The sequence below is a fragment of the Rattus norvegicus genome, chromosome 19 (genome assembly GCF_036323735.1).
Source record: "Rattus norvegicus strain BN/NHsdMcwi chromosome 19, GRCr8, whole genome shotgun sequence".
NCBI lineage: Eukaryota > Metazoa > Chordata > Mammalia > Rodentia > Muridae > Rattus > Rattus norvegicus.
This window is the reverse complement of record NC_086037.1, coordinates 773,021-796,960: the sequence shown is the minus strand read 5'-3', so window position 1 is coordinate 796,960 and position 23,940 is coordinate 773,021. Positions and strand designations below refer to the sequence as shown.

General features: G+C 48.9%; 1 protein-coding gene across 6 annotated transcripts in view; it reads left to right on the top strand.

Moving 5' to 3' along the window:
* The first annotated feature begins 4,107 nt into the window (after nt 1-4,107).
* The window catches only part of Bean1 (brain expressed, associated with NEDD4, 1), a 46,861-nt gene continuing 27,028 nt past the window's right edge, over nt 4,108-23,940 (top strand). For 2 of the 6 annotated variants that reach the window (XM_039098227.2, XM_008772259.4), the window contains exons 1-2: nt 4,805-5,097; nt 15,282-15,389. In XM_039098227.2, coding sequence (XP_038954155.1) covers nt 15,365-15,389 — 25 coding nt within the window. In that variant the 5' untranslated portion in view covers nt 4,805-5,097; nt 15,282-15,364. Of the gene's footprint in view, nt 4,506-4,804; nt 5,098-14,778; nt 15,390-23,940 lie in introns of those variants that run through there. The other 4 variants (NM_001400978.1, XM_039098230.2, XM_039098229.2 and 1 more) reach the window with 4 other exon arrangements.

Genomic DNA, 23,940 nt, shown 5'->3' with positions numbered 1-23,940 from the left:
ACTGTCTGCTCATCCAGAGGTCTTGAGTTCAATTCCCAGCAACCACATTTTGACTCACAACCATCTGTAATGGGATTAGACGCCCTCTTCTGGTGTGCAGGCATATATGCAGACTATTTAAAATATAAATATATAAAGTTTTTAAGAAATGAAGGGAGGGAGAGAGGGAGGGAGAGAGAGAGGGAGGGAGGGAAGGAGGGAGGGAGGGAGGGAGGGAGGGAGGGAACAGTGTACAGACAGCTCAGGGGTTAAGTGTGTTTGCTGCTCTTCCAGAGAACCCATTTGATTCCCAGCACCCAGTCAAGCTGCTTACAACTAAACTCCAGGTTCAGGGACTCAGAAGCCCTCTTCTGGGCTCCTAGAGCACCTGCAGGCAGGAGGCATACACAAATGCATACATATAAATAAAATTTCTAAAGATAAAGTAATTTCTCTTCCATGAAAGGAAGAAGAAAGGGAGAAGGACTATTTTGGTCCGTAGGAGGGGAGAGGAGACAGGGAAGGTAATGCGAGCAGATATAAACAGAGTGTAATGACATGTACGAACATGTCCTAAAGAAACTAATTGTTTTGGATTGCTCTAATTTTTTTTTATTTTAAAAAGTTGTCATGGGGCTGGAGAGATGGCTCAGCAGTTAAGAGCATTGTCTGCTCTTCCAGAGGTCCTGAGTTCAATTCCCAGCAACAGCATGGTGGCTCACAACCTTTTGTAATGAGATCTGGTGCCCTCTTCTGGTGTGTCTGAAGACAGCTACAGTGTACTCATATAAATAAAAAAATATTTTAAAAAAGATCTTATGCCCTATTTTAGTGTATTTATGGATAGCTGTAGCCCAGCTCCCACAGACCTCATAGACAACTCCAAGGACATAAAAATTTATATCACTACCCATTTTCTAGAACTTATAGTTTAATACAATAGCTCAGAAGCCACAGCAGGAACAAAGCCCTAGAGAAACAAATGACAATATTTGATTTAGAGGACACCTGGCTTTTTTTTTAATTAAAAAAATTAAAACTCTTATTCTTTCTTGGTGCCACCTACCCAGCCGTACATCACTGGAGAATCAGTAAATGTCAAGGGTCTTGATCTTTCCATCTGTGTATGTGTATATGGAGCGGGGGGGGGGGGGGTGAGGGATTGTGTACACAAGGCTACCCAAGGTCTCAGCATACCAGATCTGTCCCCAAGAAGTATGGATGTTAAAGACCCTCTCTCTACTACCTCCCACCAGTTATGAGCCAAGGTCCCTTGCTTCTTCAATAACTAGTGCCACCGGAGCAGGCTCCAGGTCAATGAAAACATAATTTATATAAAGAAGAAAGTTCTTCATCAAATTGGCAGAAGAGGTTTTCTGGGCTTCTTAACTACACTCTAAGGTCAAGGACATGTAGAGATTCGGGCTCTTTATGATATAGGTCAAGACTGGAAAAGCATTGTACCATACTTCTAGAAAAGTATACCAGATGACTTAAGGAACCTGCACTTTACAAACTGACACTGCTTTGGGGGAGTGTGTAGTTCCCTGTCAGTGACTGGGGTAGCCTGAAGTATCCTGTGACTCTAGGGTTAAGCCTCAGCAGTCAGCCTTTGGAGACTCTCGGTGCACTGTCCTGAGAAGTGCCCATAGTCCGTTGTGTAATGCTATACCACAGACTGGTAATTTACAGTGGACAGAAATGCATTTGGCCTGTGTCTCTAAAGGCTCCAAAGTCCAAGGTCAAGGGCCACACTTTGGGTGTCGAGGGGTGGGGAGGGGGTGGGGGAGTGGAAATGGCTTTGTGTTGCAAAGGGAGGAGAATTTCTAAAGATGAAGCTCTAGTGGCCCCACTCCTTCCATAACAGCTCAGGTAGCTCTTAAAGTTACCCATCTTTCAATCCTCATGCATTAGAACTCTGGGAAGATGTTCAAACCTTACCATGACCACATGAATCCCTGAAGGGCTTCCCTCTGCCCCCTCCCAGCTTGATTCTTGACAGAAAAAAATGCCAGACATTGCTATGCATCCCAGATGTCCGTAAAGCACACTGACACATCCGCTGGCACAAAAGATATTCATAGACATGTACGAACTTACCCATCAGGATGTCTACTGAGGCGTTGTCTACAGGAGAGAAGGGAAACAAGCTAGATGTCCACCAATAGAGAAACGGTTAAATAAAAATCCAGCATCAACCTCAAGGACAGTACTGGGCAACTATTCAAACTGTGACAGAGGTGAGGAAAAAGGCCACACTCAGCAAGCTCCTTCTATTTAAGGATGTGTGCAGTTATACAACTTTTATTTTTAAGGAGAGAGGAAATACAGTATTAGAGTGGATGGTTTCACCTTCTTCTTTCTCTGATGTCCTCCTCAAATTCTACTCTTGTATGCATCTGTGGATGGGTACAGATACAGAGACAGTGGCCAAGCAGTCACAATCCAACTCATTTAAATAAGGCCTAGCCTCACCCATGTCCACTTGAAACGGCTTTTTGGTTCCGAGGCCCAGGTTTCTCAGACCAGAGATACTCAGATAAGATGGTGGGAGTATAATGCAACGAACTCTTTGGGCTGTGACTTCCCACTCAAATGTGCCACCCACACCACATACCCCTAAAACACATACACACTCAGGCTTGCCGAAGAGCGACCACTCTACCTCGAATACATCTGGATCAACTGATGTCTGTTCAGGGGTTCGTGGCCATTCTTGGTGCAGTGGGCAGAGCTGTGGCCTAGTAGTCAGCCTCCAGTCCTCACTCCCTGGTTTGGTCCTATCGTCTCTTCTCCTGATCTTTTATATGTTCGTCCACAAAATAAGAAGAAATGTCTGAGTTTGGACAAACCCAAGCCTTTTCTTAGGATCCTTCATTCTGACCCTTCATTCAGTGTTCACGCACTCAAGCTTCCCCTCATGACAGCCCTAAATAGCTGAGATGAACCCCTAGCTGGGGGCTAGGTGTTCAGAGGGGAGCCAGTCAAGGATGCAGAGTCCCAAATGAACAGTTACCCACAGAGGTTGGGAAGGGATCTAACCCTGACTCCCCACAGGGAAACAGGAGCCATGGTGCCTAGCAGAGCTAAGGTACAAAGCCATCTGTTTTTTCCTGGAGCCTGCTTTGTCCCCACCTCCCAGTTGGGGCCTGTAGCTGGCTCAGTTCTCTTCCACAAGGTCCCCAGGGCTCCTCTGCTTCCCCAAGGTTTTATCATCAACATGTTCAGCTCTTTGTCATCGCGTTTTATTTTCGAGAACTGCTTTCTGGCCTGTGGCAGGCGTCAGGGTTTCGGATGTCCTTCCTCCTTCAAACCTCAGCTCCCTCATTAATAAAATACGGGTTTGGAAAGGTTTGGCAACAACTCAATTTATGGATTCACTGGTCAGATTTACCAAGTGTCACCCTGGGCAGACCCCTGCAGTCTCACCAAGATGTATCAGCCCTTGTGGGACTTTCCTAGGTGAACAAATATTCCAAATGATTCTACCAGTAACAGTAGAACACACCAGTATATTTGAGTGTGCAAAAAACAAACTTATTATTGTAGTAATAATGAAAAAAAATAACAGGCCTGGGGACAGGCTGTGGCATGCCAGAGGCCACAAAGTGGGGTGCATGTGGGGGAGGTGCTAGAGCCCTGGTCCCTCCCCGGAGCCAGGCATCTTCCAAGGCAGTCTTGCACCTGGCAAGACTGAGCGCCAGGACAGAGGCCATCAGGTGGGCAAGGGAAGAAGAAAATAGGCCTGCTGATAGGTCAGATTGAAGGCCGTGGCCAAGCCTACCTGAAGAGAATTCTTACAGCTGGCAACTAGCGGCCTTGACAGGCTCCTCTACCCATCCCAAAAGCCAGCAGCCTATGCCCCCTCTGCTGCCCCCACCCTGCCTTCTGCGCTTAGCTCTTGCCTCTGTCCAACCTTTCTGGCTGTCCATCCCTGACATATGGTTGGCCCACCCTTCTCTGCACGTGTCTGTCTGTCCACCCTTCACAAGTCTGCCCGGCGCGCTGGTCTCCCTACATCCTTCGGCCTCCCCGCCGCCCTGCCCCGCCCTCCCGCCTCTGTGTGGGTGTCGGGCTGGCTGTGCGCAGAGGGGCGCGGCTCGGCGCTCCCACCTCCTCCGCGTCCCCGTCTCAGCAATGACCCGGGCCGTGGCGCCGCCGAGCTGAGACCCCGGAGCCGCGCCGCCGCCGAGGAGGACCCGAGAGGGTGACGGTGGCGCGAGCGGCGGCGCGGGGACGGCCGGGGCGGGGCTGCTGCTGCTGCAGGGCAGGGCAGGGCAGGACCCGAGAGACAGCCGGCGGCGGCGGCTCGCCCGGGAATCGCGGGCGCGGGTCGGTTCTGCCGGGCCCCGCCGGTGCGCCCCGCCCCTGCACGCACAGCAGGCCCAGGCGGAGCGGCGGGACGCCCCAGTCCAGCCCGAGCGGTGGCATCCGAGCGGGAGCCGGAGCCCGAGTGGGACCGGAGCTGGAGCCGAAGCTGGAGCCGGCACTGCGGCGCACGGAGCGGAGCGCCGCAGCCAAGCCGAGTAAGGGGCGCGGGGCTCGGGGAGGGCCGCAGACGGGGTACCCGCTGCTTACGCACGCGGCTGGGGACGCGCTGGGCGGCGGGGGACGCGGTCCGGAGCGGAACCTCACCGCGCGAGAACTGAGCGGTTTTCCCGGGACGCCTGCGGTTCCTGACCACCCCCACAAGGGTCACCGGGACCCACGAACCCCAAGGAAACCCGAAGAATCCTGAGTCTGCCTGAGTCTCAGACGAGTATCCCCCCGGGGTACAAGCCCATGACAGGGTCTCCAACCCTGCGCCCTGGGTTTTGAGGGTTGCGGACCAGCCCACTCAAGAAAAGACACTAGGGCACACTCTTGTCTGGGTGAGAGAGGAGAGGGGCTGGGGTTCTACGGAGTTTGAGCCTGAACCCTCTCCCACCTCCTTAAGCCAGGAAGTTTGACGCTCCAAGGACCGGGTTACCTGGACCATGACATATTGTCGCACCTAGGACAGAAAGAGAGTTCTCGCAGCTCCCTTCCCCCGCCCCCTCCCTCCGAAAGGCAGACTTTCGCGTGCGTCTATTGCAAAGGACCCGAAGCTGAAGTGGCGGTTCTGCTGACTGCGCAGAGGTACCCGTCACTCACCTTCCCAAGCTTGGCAATGCCCACTCTGACCCCAGCTTACTCCTTTCCTTGTTCTTCAGGCTCTGCAGTCCAGGAACAGGCTCGTAGGGTCATCACTGGGCTATCTTCCTAAGCCACTCCTGTGCCAGCATGGGCAGCCAAACCTAGCCTGGGAAGGGGTGAGCACAAGTGACATACTAGAGAAGCAGGGGTCTGTAAGAGTCTTCATTCAGAGTTCAAGTGCACCCGAGGGCCAACAGATGGCCCTCTAGATGCTCCTCAGTTACAAGGACTGCTTACTAGATGACATCACCAATGAATGCCTCAGTTTCCCTCTTTGAAAAGTATGCATGATTCTATTAGCGGACTGTGCAGGATCTTTGGAGCCATGAGACCCTTTTGGCTGATTCCCCAGCTGTGTGATCTTAGGCAAGACACTTGACTTCTCTGAGCCTCAGTTTCCCTCCTCTAAAATGTGTGGAAGATGAATCCAGATCATTAGACGATTCTTCTGTGGAACGTGACACACATCTATCTAGCCATTGACTGCATTTGGCCACAGGTGTCATTTTCTGAGGCAAAGCAAGTTTGATGTGAGGAAACATGGTGCCCCCTTCTTTCTCACCCTCTAAGGAGGCCTTTGGCTCCCAGGGAACCTCCTGACATCTTGCAAAACAAGACTTTCCTTCAGCCTCTCTCTCAGGCACTTGCTGACATCTTCTGTCCCGCCCAAACCTTTCCTATGCCAATGTCCAGGTTTCAAGAGTCTCACTGACTAAAAGGGGATACTCTGCCTTTTTTTTTTCTTTTGCCTTTGGCTGGTACTTGTTGCCCCAGACCAACACCACACACACACACACACACACACACACACACACACACACACACACAGTGTACAGAGGAACTTACACACCTAGACACCTAGATCTACTCTGGTTTAGGTGAAGAGAGAATTGCTTGCCAGGGGTGACTTCGGTGAGCCACAGGTGATGGTTCCAGCAGGTTTCAAGATGCTCAGTCAATGGGTCAGTGAGATTAGATTACCATGAGTGTGATTCCCTGCTGACTATGACATGTCTGTCCAGGCCATTAGTGCCCAGGAGCCCATGATGAACCTGCTGAAGGAACTGGAGCTGGCGACAGACAGCATGATTTGAACTTAAGATCGAGCCTGATTTCTGTAAAGAATCTTCCTGAGTGTGGGCAGCTGGGACCTTAGGCCTGGAGCAGACCAGTCACGTGCCTAGGTCTTAGGGAAAATATGAGCATCCACGGAGTGGCACAGAGGTTGTAGGGAACCAGGAGCATGGAAAGAAAGCAAAGGACACCTCCCATTCCTGCTGGGATGAAAACAGGAAGTGTGTCTACCTGTTGCTGGGCAGAATGGCTGCCTAGAGGTTCTTCCTTCCAGAAGTCCCTCTCTCCTTTCTTCGTAGCTTCCTCTATCCCCGCACCCCATTCACTCATTAGGGTGTCCCATTCCCTGCATCTCCTGTAATCTTCTCCCCGCCTCTTCCCAGAGGAGTTCATCAGAAGCTAATTAGGCTTTTTCTGCTGCTTCACTCAGTATTTGGAGCTGATAGGGAGTGTGATGGGGATGTGGGGCGATTATGGGTCTTCTTCGGCAATAATCGACTGAGCGCCCTCAGAGGGCATTACCGTTTCTTGAAGGCCTAGTGCCAAGCATGGGGTAGGGAGCAGGAAGGAACCAATCTGTTCACAGCTTCTAAAAGAGAAACTGAGGCCAGGGAAGCTTGCCCCCTGGGAAGTGAGCATACGATAAGAGTTGTGGCTGCCAGCACAGCTCTTGGAGCTAGCAGGCAGGTTTACGGCATTTGATTCTGGGCAGGTGCCCCCCCCTTTGTAGACACAGTGTTGTCTTGAAAATGGAATGAGTATTGATTGCACACCTGCCAGAACAGTCATGAAGACTGAAGAAATAGTGCATGTGAGGGGTACGGCCATGTTCAGTGGAACTTGGCCAGGAGCCATGCTGTATCTGTGTTGTAAACATCCCTTACACAGGATTTTGTAAGCACAAGCACTTTTGCTTTGATCTAAGACAAGAGCAATTTTGGTACAGTGGGGGCAGGCAGGACCATCCTATAATCACCGACACTCCACGGTGTCGGTCAGAACACTGAGGCTCCTGAAGGCTGAGGAACTGGGTATAGAATAGGTAACATCACTGTGACTCATCGTAATTTTACACGGGGTTTGTGAAATTGATAATTAACACATTTTAACTTCGGCGGCATGCAATTAGTTATCAAGATGATTCCTCCATGGAGATCTTAATGATTTTGTGTCTAAGAGCTGAAAATGAAGGTGCTAACTGTCCGTGGGCTATCGCGTTTTTAGACACTCCTCTTTTTTTTTCTCCTCATACAATTATCAAACTCATTTAGTCAAATTGACTTAAAAGAGCAGTCTCCCACTCATTATCCACAGTTCTTCAGTTTCCTCCGAAGCATTTATCACCTCCAACATCTATAGCCCTTACTTAACCATTACCTTCTCTCAGGAATATGACTCCCTCTCATGTCTCCTGAGACTAGAATGGCATTCAACATTCAGTAAGCTATGCAAAATCATAAGATGTCTTGTCAAACATGAGGTCTGCTATTTTTATTATTCTTGCCAAGTGTGTAGATCGATTAAAAACAAAATATTACAGTATGGGAGACATTGTTCCCTCAAATATTTGGCAAATAAGACTTGCTTCAGGAGCTGAAAGAGATGGCTCAGTGGTTAGGAGCTCCTGGCGCTGTTTTGACCAAAGACCAGCATGTTTTAGCTTGCAGCACCCACACTAGGTGGCTCACAGCCACTTGTAACTCCTGCTCCAGGAGATCTGATGCCCTCTTCTGACCCCCCAAGCCACACAAACACACACACACACACACACACACACACACACACACACACACACACACACACGTGACTACACATGCAAATACACACATGCAAAAAGTAAAATGAGGAATTTCTTTAAAAAGACTTGCTTAAGTATTGTAGATAGCTTGATGAATATTAAGATGCAAACTGTAATCCCAGCCACTCTAGAGTCTGAGACAAGGGAATCACAGGCTCATGACAACTCTGGACTACAGAGTGAGTTCAATGTCAACCTGAGTTACTTAGTAACAAACATAAAAATGAAAAGTAATGTTTAGAATCCAGAGTGTGGGGAGGATTAACAGGATTAACTCCGTGGAAGAACACTTATGTCCTATATACAAGACCCTGGGCTCAATCCCCTATACCACAGAAAAGATTATTTTCAAGTATCTTAAGGTAACTTCTTATCAGTAGATTAGATGTGAAGTTAACCTGAAAAAAGAAGGAAAAAATCTTTTTCAGTAATAAAAGTTCAAAGGCAAATTAGCCTTTTCCCAATGAACTGGCATTGATTTTTTTCCTTCCAGTTACTTTCTACCACAAAGGATTCTTTTCTGAATCTTCGTTTTGATGATCTTTCAGATTATAAAATCAATACATTTCACTGTAAAAAAATGTTGGGTATTATAAAAAAGTATATAATGCATAAAAATTTTCCTTAATCCCTCTAGTATATTCTGTTTTCATCCTAATCTTTTGCTGTGTGTGAATGTTTTCACTAGAACTCTGTTCTACAAAATAAAGGTCATGCATGGTTCTATAACCTGTTTTTTTCTCCCTAAAATACTCAAGATTCTCTTTCCAACATTATACTGAGGGTCTAGAAGTCATTAAGATTTTTGGAAAACATTATTGCATGGCTATATAGTATCCCACTATAAATGGGTACCATAGATTTCTCAGTCCTCTCTTACTGATGGTGGTGGCCACATTGGGATTATGTCATACTTCATTATCATAAATAATGCCTGCCTGGGTCTCTTCTGGTGTTACCAAGCCCTGAATCAGACTTCTATGTACTCTTGGTCAAGATCAGACCAGCTTGCAGATGGCCTAGATCATGAGATTGCCTAAGACACTAGACCTCTACGTTTTGGCCACAGTGGTGGGGTTACACCCTACAGAGAGAGCAGTGGTTCTCGACCTGTGGGTTGTGACCCCTTTGGCAAACACCTGTCTACCAAAATATTTACATTATAATTGATAACAGTAGCAATATTACAGTTATGAAGTGGCAATGAAAATAATTTTGTAGTTGGGGTCACCAGAACATGAGGAACTGTGGTAGAGGGTCAAAGCATTAGAATGGTTGAGAACCACTGCTAGAGAGGGACAGTTCTGGTAAATTAGTGCAAGTAGAAACCCCAAAACCACCAGACAGATCTTGACCAGTCCAGTACACCACACATGGGGCCTGCCAGTGAGTTTAAAGGTCCCTTACCCCCTCTGTGGCCACTATCTTTTCCCTCACCCTAACTCCTGAGTTTATTCTCCTGACGTCAACCACACTATAAATAGTGTATGACTTAGCAGCACTTACCAAGGCACAGACCTCCCCATTGAAGGCCCCAGCTGGGTCCCTTCCTGTGACAGAACAAAGTTCTGCTGGTGGCATTAGACCTGCAGGGGTGAGGTGGGTAGTACCCGTTGCAAGAGCATTGCATCTAACCAAGTCCAGGAAAATTTCTCACTTCCTTCCTGCTCTGAGTGATCACATGCCCACCCACAGATCCAGAGAACAAAGCCCTGTGAGATGACGTCATTCATTCATTCGGTAGTCACTTTGTACTTCCTGTGGGCCGGGCAGGGTGCTAGGTTATCTATGTCACTTACACATAGTCTGCAGTTTGCCCCTCTACACCAGAGTGGACTCAGAACCATGATCGCAACCTCCCCTTCGTCACCTTCTATCTCAGATCCAAATGTCTGTCAAATTCCCCTGCACTTTCCTACCCAGGGCATTCAAATGCTCCACTCCACTCAACTAGAATTTCCTCCCCAGATGGCTTATCTTATCTCTGCTCACCTATCACCCTCCTATCAAAACCTACTCTTTTTTATCTAACTATCCCCCCCCCGCCTGCACATCTGTCTCTGTCCTGTCTCCCCTGTTGCCCAGCATATGTGACCATTGCCACTATAGTGGTGAGTTTCTGTAGCATCAGAACCCGTGACAGATATCTCCCCCATCACCTGTCAGTCAGTGTCACCCTAAGCTCACGAATGTCCTCCAGAAATGAAAAAAGCTGACCCTGCCCAGCTATGACTCTTCCGAGGAGCCTTCTTAGGGCAATGTGCTTACCACCTCGACAGGCCTCCTTCTGATTCTGAATCTCAGAACGCTCATCTATAAAAGTTGAGTTTCATGTTGAGGACCTGGTAAGCTGACAGAATGGGACATCGATGGAGCAGGTGTGTCTCATGGTCCCTAGAACATGATTAGAGAGCTCCAACCCATTCCTGAAGCCCTCCCTGTCTGCTCTGGTGTGAGGCAGGTGTCTCCCCTGGCAATATTCCCCAGGAGACCCCACACTCTCCTTATCCAGGTCTGAGTATCCCGCAAGCCCAGAGTGGAGGTGTGCCCAGAACAGGACCATAAAAGGATGTACAAAGGACATGGTCTCCACACACTAGCCACTTCAAAGCCTGGAGTGCTACCCGCCCACCCTCCCTTGCATTCTGAACCAGGCAATCCAGTCTGGAGATGAGTCACAGCTGACTCTGGTGCTAGGCTCAGAGCGAGACAGGCAGGATAATAGTGACCTTAAATGGGCCCACACTGGCTGGGACAGGTTGGGTACAATTCCTACATACAGAAAAATCATGGTCTCAGTCCACCTGAACCAGGTTTGTCCAACTGTCCCATTACTGCCTGGCAGCTCTGTCCACACACAGGAACCCCAGGTAGGCTTGTTCACATGGTTGCCTAGCACACATCTAGATCCATTGTCCTGGGGTTTTGCCCAGAGTGTCTGATGCCACCAGGCAGTGGCTTTCCTGTAAGTCACTTGGAGGAGAAAAATAGACTGAGGGTTGAACACCTCTCCTTTTGAATCCGGAGAAACCCCATTAAAGGATATATATATATGGAATATGTATATGGGATATATATGTGGAATATATGTGGAATGTATATGTGGAATATATGTGGAATGTGTATATATATGTACACACACACACACACACACACACACATATAAATAATCAGGAATAGAATGCTTGCCTATTATACCTGGGACCCTAAGTGTGGTGATACACATTTGTAACCCAGTGTTCAAATGGCTGAAGCAGAAGGAACTTGGGTTCAAGGCCAGCATAGGCTACATAGCAAGACTTAATCCATAAAATGAAAATAAATTTAAAATTTTTTAAATTAAAAAAAGGAAAAATTTCAAAAGTAAGAAAAGCCATTCTTTCTGTTGCCAAGGATCTGAGGAGACCCCTTGCAGGACTGAAAGGAATGGGTGCTGGGACAGTGCAGCCAGAGGCGACGTGTAAACTGCAGTGTGCAGTACAGGGAATGGTGGCCTGGATGTGACATATATCAGTGTAGCCATAGACAGCAGGCTGTGTGGAGATAATCAGGTCTACAGGAAAAGCCTGCTCTTGGCATTCGGATCATTATTTGAAGGCTATCGCTGCATAGCACCATACATTAGTCTAAGGCTAAGGTTGACTTACTCTAACACTCCAGGTACTTGGGGAAATACCCTCCAAACTGAGCCTCAAGCTACTGTGCCTAGACCATGCTGATCCTCCACCCTCCCAAGGTGTTCTGTGTCTAGGATCATTTCGAGTTGGCTTCAAGGATGTCCCCATGCTGGGAAAGTGCCACCATTGTGACTGATCTGAGATCTCCAAAGCTGAGATTTGATGGTAACATAGGAGTTCTTCAAGTAGACAGGCCAGAAACAGTAGGCCAGGTAGAGAAAACAGCCCTGAAGTCCAAGAGCCCAACTGTAGCCTGCCAGTAGGCTAACCAAAACACCAGGGCAACAGCAGATCCCCATGGATGCCAGGGGCAGTAAGTGAAGGACACCAAGAGTGGCAAAGTAGCTGTGTATACACCTCTTCCTGTCTTTTCTGTGACCTTGACCAAGTAAACCACCCTAGGCTTCAGTTTTCTCCTCTGCCTAAGGCCCTGTCCCAACAGAGCAGGTGATCGAAGTAGCACTTAACAAGCATTTAGCCATACAAACCACATATATAGAGCCAAGTGTCCCCAAAGCCTCCCCACGTAGGACTGTCTGCTTGAGCCACAGACCACATGGAATACGGGAGTTCTTAGGCCCTGGGCTGTGAGACACCCATCCTCCCTATGGCCTGAGAAACATCAGCCTTCACCTCAGAGTCACTGGGCCCAGTGAGGGGAACAGGTAGCCCCAGAGAGTCCTCCCAGAGAGGCAGCACCCTAAGGAGAGCCCCTCAAGAGAAGGTAACATGCACCTCCCCATGGCATCTTGGGTCTCAGGAGCAGCCCTACAGGAATACCTTCAATATTCACTTTTTAAACCCCTGCACTAGGCCAGTACACTAGAGAGTTAGAAGATGCTGCTGGGGCTGTGGATGCTGGAGTGAGGAATGGGACATTTGCCTGAAGGTGCAGGGGAGCTGTGGAAGGGGTTCGAGCAAGGGATGAACACATCCATTTTTGTCTTTAAAACAGATTTCTTGGGGGACTAGAGAAATGGCTCAGTAAATAAGGCTTTCTCTGTAAGCATGAGGACCTAAGTTAGGATTCCAGCACCCACAAGAAAGAAAGAAAGAAAGAAAGAAAGAAAGAAAGAAAGAAAGAAAGAAAGAAAGAAAGAAAGAAAGAAAGAAAGAAAGAGAAGGAAAGAAAGGAGGGAGGGAGGGAGAAAGAAAGGAAGGGAGAGAGAGAGAGAGAGAGAGAGAGAGAGAGAGAGAGAGAGAGAGAGAGAGAGAAAGAGAGAAGCCAGCCAAGAAAGCCATGTGTACCTGTAACCCAAAGCTAGGCTGTGGGAAGAGAGACAAGGTCTCTGAGGCTCGCTGGCTCCTGGTTCAGTGAGAGCCTGTTTCAAGGGAATAAGGTAGATAATGCTAGAGTAGCACACCTGATGCCTTCCTCTGGCCTTCACATGCATATAGGCATACACAGGCATGTGTGTGTGCACATATATGCACAAGTGCTGAGAGGGGGAGGGAGGGAAGGAGGAAGAGAGAGGGAGGAGAAAGGAGAGAGAGAGAGAGAGAGAGAGAGAGAGAGAGAGAGAGAGGTGGAGCAATAGGATGAGATATCTGTTCACTGGCATGCCTCAACACACACACACACACACACACACACACACACACACACACACACACACACACACATACACATGCACATGCACACATAGTACCCCTGCAGATCTACAAATGTAATTTTTGAAAACAAGTTTCACAGACCTTAAATTTTTTTTTCTTGACTCTTCTGGTGTGAAATCCGTTCTCTGGGCAGCCTGGGAGATCACCTCCAACCCTACCCCCCTACCCCACCCCTCCCACTCTCTCCCTTGGTTTCTATGGACACCAAGAGTAAATGTCAGGCCAGCCTAGGGTTCACACGGGGAAAGCTGAACAATGTTGGAAGGAGAGTGGCAAGCCGCCACTCACAGAGGTGTCCCCAGATCAGTTGTATTTTCCCCTGCCCCCCACTGAGAACAAAGGGAGCGCCTGGAGGCTTGTCACACGCCTGCTGTTCCTAGGGTCTGTTCCAAGCTTATCCCTGCTTCCCTGGGAAGGATATGAGGTTCAGAGAGGTGAAGTGCTTTGTCCAGAGTCAATACCAGGAAGTGGCTGCATTGACTTTAGTATTAAGAGATCTGGGAGAAAAGCAAGGGAGTCCAAAGACAGTTCCCTTGTTCACTTACTAAACAGAAAAGTCAATGTTTCCACGCAGTGTGCTCAGGCAATGGGCGCCATCCAAACTTCCTGCATGTTTGGGGCAGAAAGCCCTATGAAAAGGCTAGGCTGAGAGCCTGGGGTCTGACGCTCACATTCTGGCCACAGGGTGCAATCAAAGAGGGTGGTGGCCTTCAAGACAGAGGGGAAGGGGACAGGCTATTTCCCACTGGCCTCCTTGCAAGAGACCCTGGACTCAGCATCAATGGTCCTACTCAGTCACCCCCACAAGTGCATTTTAGGGGAATGGAAAGATGGCTCAGCAGGTAAGAGCACTGGCTGCTCTTCCAGAGGACCCAGGTTCAGTTCCCAGCACCTACATGGTAGCTTACAACTCTCTGAAACTCTAGTTTCAAAGAAGTAAAAGTCCTCTTCTGGTCCCTAAGGGCACCAGATATACAAGTGGACACAGGCATATATGCAGGCGAAATGCCCATCCGAAAATAGAACAACAATAACAACAATAAAATTCTTAAAGTGCATTTTAGTTTCTGAAGTCAAGCGTGCCACTCCCTAAGAAGTAACACCTTGCTGTGTTCTTTGAGGACACACAAGGAGAGACTGGCTAGGTTCCATTACTTAGTGTAGCATGAGAGGATATTACTTTGAAAATGTTTCCCCTTGTAAAGGAGCTTTAGTTAAAGTAGCCGGTCAAGCCTAGCAGCACGGAAAATTAGGTGTCACACCAAGTTCATGGGGGGATAAAGCACAGATAGGGAAGAGTCATCTCCCTTCCACTTGCGTTTATTCCTAAGCTGATGCACTAACTACCTTCTAAAGGGACGTGCTGGCTGGCCAGGGGCAGGAAAGGGAAGCAGATCTGAGAGGGAAGCTGCCTGTTAGTTGGCAGCTGTGGGATCTTGGCCAGGCTACATGACTTCTCCGAGCCTCAAATGAGCACCTTGGTTCTTAGAGCAACAATCATAACACAGTTTGAGCTGGGAGTCAGGGGACACCCTCCCAAAGCCAGCCACAAACCTGTGAACAAGCTTCTCCCTTCTCTGGGTCTGTTTTCCTCTGTGAAATGAAGACTCTGGATCAGACTTTAAGAATTGATCCACGCCTTACAGCCCCAGGGAACTGGGGATGCTGTAGCCCATGGAAGATGTGGGAACAGTGAATGGTCCACAGTAGAATTTCATGGCTTTACAGTCCCACTACAGGTCCACCAAAGAGAGAGATCTGCACCCCCATCATTGTGACCTCATCAAGCATTCACCTATTCCTGTATCTACACCCCCCCACACACACACATACTTTTTAGCCCAAGGATCCCAGACTAGGAATGTGTTCCTAAGACCTGTCCCCCAAAGTGATGCAAGCACCTAGCCCCTGGACATGGTGGATGCTGTAGGCATCCCATCACCTGCCTGTTTGTGTCTCCACAGGTGAGTGGAGGGGCCTCCCCCCTCAAGAAGTCAGAGCTGTGCTCGTGGGCAGGCTGGCTCCGCTGTTCTGCTCCAAGGATTACATGTCCTTCAAACGCCCTTGCCCCTGTAAGTCTCTTCCTCGTCCATCACTGTTGGGGTCCAGCTACTACGGAGCTAGAGGGTGGAGCTGTGAGGATGGCGCCAGGATGTTTGGCCAAGGCACTGAGTCTGACCAGGGTTAGTGTGGAGGGACTGAATCTGGGGCTAGGGCACAGGGACACAGGCAGTGCCAACATCTGCAATGGGCTCCCTGGAACCTAAAAGTCACACTTTGTCCTGTTCTCAAAATGTGGATCAAGGTTGCCCTGAAGCATACAAAGAATGCACTTTGTCCACCCACAACCGCATGGCCAACTAAGTGAGCAAAGCATCAGATGAGAATGTTAGACACTGCCAGCCTTCCAGGGACATTAGTGTGATGGTGCGCTGTGATGTATGGTTTCTGTGGGAAACAGAAGCCTTCAGTTCTTCCAAAACTTAAATGCCCTCAAATGATGCTTAATGACTTTGGGTCCTTGAGACTGACTCCCTAAGGAAATTCAACCCACGCCTCTCACCAGAAAGCCCCTATTGACTGAAGAAAATGCGTGATTGTTGAGAAGTCGTGGCTATGCATTGAGGTGACATCAGAGGACACCACCTGCTGTCCTGGTGTCCACACACACTGACTCTCACTTCACTCTCACTAAGGTTTGCCTGAGTTTCTACCTTTAGTCTGTGCCACCCTGGGCTATGCACATCTTTCTCACATAGTCACAGCCCCAGATACTAACTCCTGGAGTACTAAGGGAATGCCAGTGAAGGGGGCCAGGGCTGCATGTCCCACACAGATGGGATTTAGTCAGAATCTGGGCAGGGTCCTCACCCCTTATATTGCAGGAAAGGGGCCAGCTGTAGGCTCATCTGCCAAGAGTATAGCTAGATGTGGTAACTCTGGCCACCTGGAAGAGGGGGAGGAGGGTAGTGGAGAAGGAGAGCCCAGTTGTATGTGACACTGTTGGTGGCTTCCCCCTTCCTGACTCCTGATCCTTCCAGCCACTCTGTACACGCATCCTGTCCATCGAGGCTCCATTAGCATGGAGGAGGGGAACTGTACCTGTCCCTGTTGCTTAGACCCAGGGTCCAGCCTAGGCCCCTCCTTATTCTGCACAGCCAGACTTCATCCTTGCTCTGTTGCCCTGCTTCTGGATGCAGCCTCGGGCAGATTCCTCCCAGCCTGTCTGTCCCAGCTTCTTCCTGGGTCACTTTGCCTTCTACTGCCCCCGATCCACCTCATACTCAACCTGCCCCAAACTGAATGGTCTATCTTCCTTCCAAACCATCTACATCTACATCTGTATCTACATCTATATCAGTTTGTGATATAAACCATACATATATTGATTTGGGTACCACCATTGAATCTAGTCCTCAGGCCAGAATTATGAATGACTCTCAGTCTCCCTGTTGTGCATATACCCATCAGTGCTGACTGCCCAAGGGAATCCTGGGGTTTCTGAGTGAGGCCAGCAGTTTGCCATTTGGAGCCCCTTTGTCCCCCGCCCCTTCAGACACAATCTAGAAGTCTAGAAGTTGCTCACTTCCCTTTATGCTTAATTGCCTGACCACATCCCAACAGAAGGTGAGCTTCCAGAAAGCAGGACCGCTCTGGCCTTGCCCTCTGGTTGCCCTCAGCACCAAGCTCATTGCTTAGCACTTAGTAGGTAGTAAATGTTGGTTAAGCAAATGGACACGTGAATGAAGCCAATACCCTGTGGGCTTTGCCACCATGCAGACTTAAGACCCTCACTCAGGTATGGTGCGCAGGGGTGTGGAGGGGGTACTTCAAAACCCTGAAAAGCCCCCAACAGAGCTCTTAACAGCCAGGCATGGGGAGCGGCCCTGTAACTGCAGCACCCAGGAGGGTCATCCCTAGCTCCAGGCCAGCCTGGGCTATAGAAGGAAACACTGTCTTAAATTTGTAAAACTTTAAAAACAATAAAGAAAAGAAATACTTAGGACGCCCACACCCCCCTTCTTTTTGACACCCCTCCTCCATCTAGAGCTGCTCTGTGCAGTGAGGAACATGGCAGAGACCACCATGTTAGCTCACATGGTGACCTTGCCACACCTCTCTGCTCCCCCGGCCCCTGTGATTTAAATGTGAGACCCACCAAAGGGAAAACCAAGCCCAGCGGTTTCCCGAAGAAAGACCTCTGTCCAGGAGTCAGAGCTTGGGAAGTCTGCAGAGAGTGGAGGGGTCACATCTACCTGGAGCAGAGAGCAAGGTGACTGAAACCAGAGCGGCCAACGCCTGCAGCCCCTGGGGATATAGCATGCTCCTCTGGCCTCCTGGGAGTTGGACAGACATCAGTCACAAGGGGCTGGGCTGTAGGTCTGTTAACATCCAACCCCATTTCACCTTCAGATACTTCAGCTTGTCTCTGCCCCTTGCAGGGCACTTCCAACAGCTCTCACCAGCAGCCCCATTGGGAAGATGGGAAGACTGAGGGAGAAATGCAGCGAGAACAAGAAAAAGGGGAACTGTGTTAGGGAAGACTGGATGTGTGCAGGCCATGTGGGTGCAAAAGGAAAGGGGGCTCCCCTGCTTGAAGTGATGTCTGTGAACCTTTCCCAGCATACAGAGAGGTCTTGCCTGGAGGCCTGAGTGTGGAAGAGGTCCGTTGTTACCTAGGAAGTCTGGAGATGGGAGAATCGGTTCCATCTGGGCTCTGCTGGGCAGAACAGCCTAGGACTCCCTGGAGACCTAGGCGCTAAGCACAGATGCTACATATCCTCTTCCTTGTCATCTAGCAGATGGCAGCACCATGGAGCTCCCTGTGTGGTGGTAGCAAACTGCTTCCCTATGGCCTCTGGGGATGGAGCTGAAGGAGTTGTTTGGAGGGCAGAAGAGACTGGAGACTAAGCATGTAGCAAAGCAAATAAGAGGGGGAGATATACCCCACAATCTGTGGAGAAGTCAAGAGGCCATATCACTGTCGTTCATGGTGGCTGCCAGAGGCCTGGCAGGAATCATAGTGTGGCAGGGCCCCATATGCCCAAGATGCCCCCCCCTACCCCCTGAGAGTAAGGTAATGTTGGGTTGTTGATATGGGAACACCCTAGCACTGATGTTTGCCAGCTGTGGGAGTACTTACCTTCCCAAGCCCTCAGTTTGCTCATCTATAAAATGGAACTGGTGGAATCTTACAGTTTGCTGCTCAGATTTGAGGGGAGAGAGTTGAGCTTGGTGTCAGGCTCTAAAAAGATGCTCAAGAAACCAACCGACTACCTGTCTCTGTGTCAGCCATGTCTTTAACAGTGGAGATGGGAAAACAGAGAGGTGAGGCTCTAGGGGTAAAATGGGATTTGGACCGTGTGTTAGCTTTCTGTTGCTGTGACAGAACAATGAGCTTTAGGGAGAACACAGCTATTTGGCTCGTGATTGAGAGGTTTCAGACTATGGTCAGTTGGTCATGATTTGGGGGCTGTGATGAAGTAGAACATCATAACAATAATAGAGGAAACCTGTTTGCCTCATGGATTCCCAACATCCTCTTCAAGGGCATGTCCCTGGTGATCTGACTTCCCTGGCAAGGCCCCACCTCTTAAGGGCTCTACTACTTCTCATCAATGCGTGGACCTTTGGGGGACATTCACAGTACAGTGTTTCTTTGCTATTCTTGTTGTCATAGTTACCTCTGTAACTATCAACAGAAGGAAAGATTTGAAGGCAAAGGGGGAAAATAATGGAGCACACTCAATATTCCACCATATCTGTGTCCAGAGCAGACTTCACTAATCAATTATGGTACTCTTTCCCAATATACCTAGATGTAAACTCAGAGTCACTCTAAATGTAAGCTGGAAATACCCATAGATCACTATTTTTTGTCTATCTCTTGGTGAAGCAAGGGGAAGGCTGTTCACTGCTGGGTTTCAGTTTCTTCACTTATAAAATGGGAGTTGATAAAGGTTTTCATGTTAAAGGGATGCTGTGAGGTAGCATGGGGAAACACTTGTAAGGCCTTAGGATCCGTGTTTCTTGTGGCCTCCTCACTTCCTTGAAGAAGTTCTGCAAAGAGGGATTAATGTGTCCATTAATTAATTAAGGAAACTGAGGCTTAAAGGTAGTAAAGGAATTAATCAGGGTGTTACAGCTAGAAGATGGGGGATCAGACTAGAATGGGAGTGATCAGGTCTCAATTTTAACTAAACCACAGCTGGATCAGCATACAAGTGGAGCCAGGTGTGGTAGCATGTGCACAAGACAATTCCTGGAGTTTGCTGGCCATCCAGTCAGTGAGCTCCAAATTCAGGGAGACACCTTACCTCAAAAACTAGAAAGGGATAGTGGAGGTACTCTGGCATCCACACACGTGTGCACACACTTACATGAGCATAAACAGGGTATGTGTTTATTTATAAGGTATTGGGGTGGTATGCAGCAAATACGGCAGGATGAGGTAGCAGGTAGAAATGAGTTAAGTCCATAATGGGGCTGGAGAGATGGCTTAGCAGTTAAGAGTACTTACTGCTCTTAAAGAGGGCCTGAGTTCATTTTCCTGCACCCACATGGTAGCCACCCACTTTAATTCCAGTTCGAAGCGATCCCATGCCCTCTTCTGGACTCCACAGGCATGCAAGCCCAGATGCACAGACATGTGTAAGCAAAACACCCACACACATACAATTGTCAAAAATACAAACATCGTTAGATGTTATGGTAGATGGTTATCAGCGGGAAGACTGATACAGGTGTCTTGTAGAAGAGTACTCTGAATGGGAACATTCAACAATGGGAGCTTGTTCCAGCAGAGGAGGAACAGTGGTCTTGAAGAGTACATGGAAAGAACCAGAGTTAGCACATCAGTCATATGATGCATGGCTCCAGAAGCCACAGTCAGATTTCAGCTTTTGCTTCCTGGGAATCTTTGGAGGATTACAAGCTGAAAAAAGTTTTGATCACCCTGGTATGGCAAGAGAGGCTGGAAGGGGACCAAAGGAGAGATGGAGGTAATCAGATGGCCAGGAAATAGTCCAGGATGTAGTGAGAGGGCATAGGGCAGAGATTGAAGCCAGAAACAGACTGGAAAGTGAAGCCATTCGGATATGGAGTGGATGAGAAGGGAGGATGAGAAGTTTGGAACTGAGCATGTGGAAGGACCCGTCTGTCAGTGACTGAACTGGGGAATATCCTGAAACAGCTGGCAACCTGACTGGGCTGGACTTGAAAGCACATTGCATCTGGGATGCTGTGTAGACACCAGGGTGGAGATGCAGGCAGACAGCTAGACATATGCGCCTGGGGTTCAAGGGTGAGTCTGGAGCTGGGAGTGTAAACTGGGGAGCTGTCAGTGCTGAGAAGTGGGATGAGGTCACCGACAGGACAAGTATGGGAAAGTGGGGAAGAGAAGGAACTCAAGAGTGAGCATTGCGTTGGTGGAGGGCAAAAGATCTCCACACCCAGTAGTCTTGCCAAGACAAGAGTGATCCCTGGAGTTGTCACCCAAAGCTGGGTTCATGGAGGGATGGCCTACTCTCCAGCTCAGGGATGAGTAAGCACATCGCTGTTCCTTTGCCAAGGGCTCCCATGAGTTAGCCACCCCGGTGCTCAGCTCTCCCTGTGCCTGGAACACTTCCCAGAGCTAGGGAGAGGCTGGTTGTCCTCTATGATGCCACCAAAGAATTGAACAGCCTGTCTGCTTCAGAAAGAAGGGAACAGAACCTGGAGGGGAAACCACCTGCCCAGGGATCCTGCATCCCCCCCTCCCCGTGAGTCCCTGAACCATCAGCTTCTAGAGACTGTTCTCTACAGTTTAGGAGAAAATCATCCTTCTGCCTATTGAACTCCACACTCCTCACCACCCCACTAACTGTCACACTTCAGCCCCCCAACCAGCCTTCAGCCCCTGCATCTCTGGATGGAATGTGTCTTCGGCAGGAAAGGGTCGAAGGGTCGGTTGTGGGAGTAGGTGTGCCCAAATGCTGGGGCAGCACTTAAGTCTGAAGGAGCCAGGCTCAGCCAGCACTGGAGCAAATGTAGTTAACTTCTCTGAACTTCTGCTTAGCCCCTTGTGAAATGGCATAATTGGGCCAAGTTTCCAATTTGACCTGAGGGTTTGGTAAACACAGGGACTGCTCAGTAAGGTTGATTCCTCCCTGACTTTTAATCCCACAGTAGCTATAAACCTACACTCAGACTTCCCTACAGGGTCCTCCTAAGACTGCTCCTCCCCCCAAGGAATAAGCTTCTCTCCATTCCCGTGAGCCCCAGCCTGGCACAGTGACTGTGTAGCAATTTTGACAGCTGTCATCAGGGTCCCCCTCCCCTCGCCCAGAAGCAAACCAGCTCACCCAGCCTTGTAATGGAGGCCAGATATAACCCTTCTGCAGGAGCTCTTCCTCCCAAATCTCTGTCCCAACTCCCTCTTACCACAGGCATGGAAAACAAGGGTAGAGAAGAAGCTGGATCAGGTCACATAGTGTATGAGTTGATGCCACCCTCAGTCTCCTGCCTCAGAATTAAGTGCAGTTGCCACACACAGGTGAGAAGTTGCCCTAGGAGAGAGGCCCCACTCTGAGCTCAGGATAGGAAGACCAGACTCCTTTGAAAGGGATAAAATGGCAGAACTGCTTCAAGGGACAAAGGTCACTTCAAGGTCCCCACTCCCATCCCACATGTCCCTAATCCATACACCAGGGACAGTCAGAGAAGCCTAACTTTAGCTCCTGGTTGGAGCAGCCCTTACCCTACTTCAAGCTTCAGGTACCTGAGTCTCCACCTCTGGAGGGAGTGCTGAGCCTCCCTACCCTGCTCATTCTCTAGAGATTTTCTCTTTCCTTCTTTTCCATTCTCTCTCTCTCTCTCTCTCTCTCTCTCTCTCTCTCTCTCTCTCTCTCCCTCCCTCCCTCCCTCCCTCCCTCCCTCTTTCTCTTTCTCTCTTAAGCAGAAATGTCACCCACAAGAGTCAACAATTAAAAAAATATTTAGGGGTTTAATGAGCAAATGATTTAACTATTGGTAGCTTTAAAATCTCCATGTGGAAGTATTTACATCTTGGAGACAGGCAAACTATAAATCTGAATCTCTTCCTTCCTTCCTTCCTCCTTCCTTTCTTCCTCCTTCCCTCCTTCCCTCCTTCCTTCTTCCTTCCTTCCTTCCTCCTTCCCTCCTTCCTTCCTTCTTCCTTCCTTCCTCCTTCCCTCCTTCCTTCTTCCTTCCTTCCTCCTTCCCTCCCTCCTTCCTTCCTTCTTCCTTCCTTCCTCCTTCCCTCCTTCCTTCTTCCTTCCTTCCTCCTTCCCTCCCTCCTTCCTTCCTTCTTCCTTCCTTCCTCCTTCCCTCCTTCCTTCCTCCTTCCCTCCTTCCCTCCTTCCTTCCTCCTTCCCTCCTTCCTTCTTCCTTCCTTTCTCCTTCCTCCTTCCCTCCTTCCTTCCTTCCTCCTTCCCTCCTTCCTTCCTCCTTCCCTCCTTCCTTCCTTCTTCCTTCCTTCCTCCTTCCCTCCTTCCTTCCTTCCTCCTTCCCTCCTTCCTTCCTTCCTCCTTCCCTCCTTCCTTCCTTCCTTCTTCCTTCCTTCCTCCTTACCTCCTTCCTTCCTTCCTCCTTCCCTCCTTCCTTCCCTCCTTCCTTCCTTCCTCCTTCCCTCCTTCCTTCCTCCTTCCCTCCTTCCTTCCCTCCTTCCTTCCTTCCTCCTTCCCTCCTTCCTTCCTTCCTCCTTCCCTCCTTCCTTCCTCCTTCTATCTCTTTTATTTTCCCCATCACACTTTCCCCTTCCCTTGCCAGCACTCCACTGACTTCAGTGTGCATACAGAAAGGTATCTACCATCACCAGGGCGCAGAGCTCAAAGAATTGTCACAAACTGAGCATGTTCCTACTGGGAAGCACAGTCTAACCTGCACCCAGATCTCCTTCGTAAGCTTCCCCACTCACTATCCTTTGCCAATGGCAACCACAACTAGTTTTACCCATGTGTCACACTGTACTGGGATCGTGCAGTGTGCTCTTTTGCTCAACATTGCACTGCACACTCTACCTACCTTATTGAGTATAATTGTAGATCATGTAGTCTCTCCACTATGTAGTATTCCTTTGCGTAAATATACCATTCTACTCAAATGGGTATCTGGGTGTTCTCCATTTTGAGATGATGAACTAATTAACTGTGCTTTTGATGTCTTAGTACAGTGATATCCAAGAGAACATTCTTAAGTAATGAAAATGGTCTCTATCTTCATTGTTCGGTAACAGCCCAAGCCACATGTGGCTACTGAGCACTCAAAAACAATGTTGAGATGAATTTCTTAAATTTAATTAGTTTTTATTTAGTAGCTGCACATGGCCATCTCAGTATATGACCCAATTCCAGTGAACATAAAAGACACCCCACCTGGGAGAAGGAGCTTGAATGGAAGTATATACATGTGTTTAGCTTTCAAGGGTAAAAGCTAAACACCTCCAAAGTGGCTGTTCCTGCCTGGCCTCTTATGAGCAAATGTGAGATTTCTGACCACTGTATGCCCTGACAACCATGGATATAGTCTTAAGTTTTTCATCTTAGCCATTCACGTAGGAAACAGAAATAGTGTGTGGAGGTTTTAGCTTGAATTTCTATGGTGACTTTGTATAGTACTTTATAG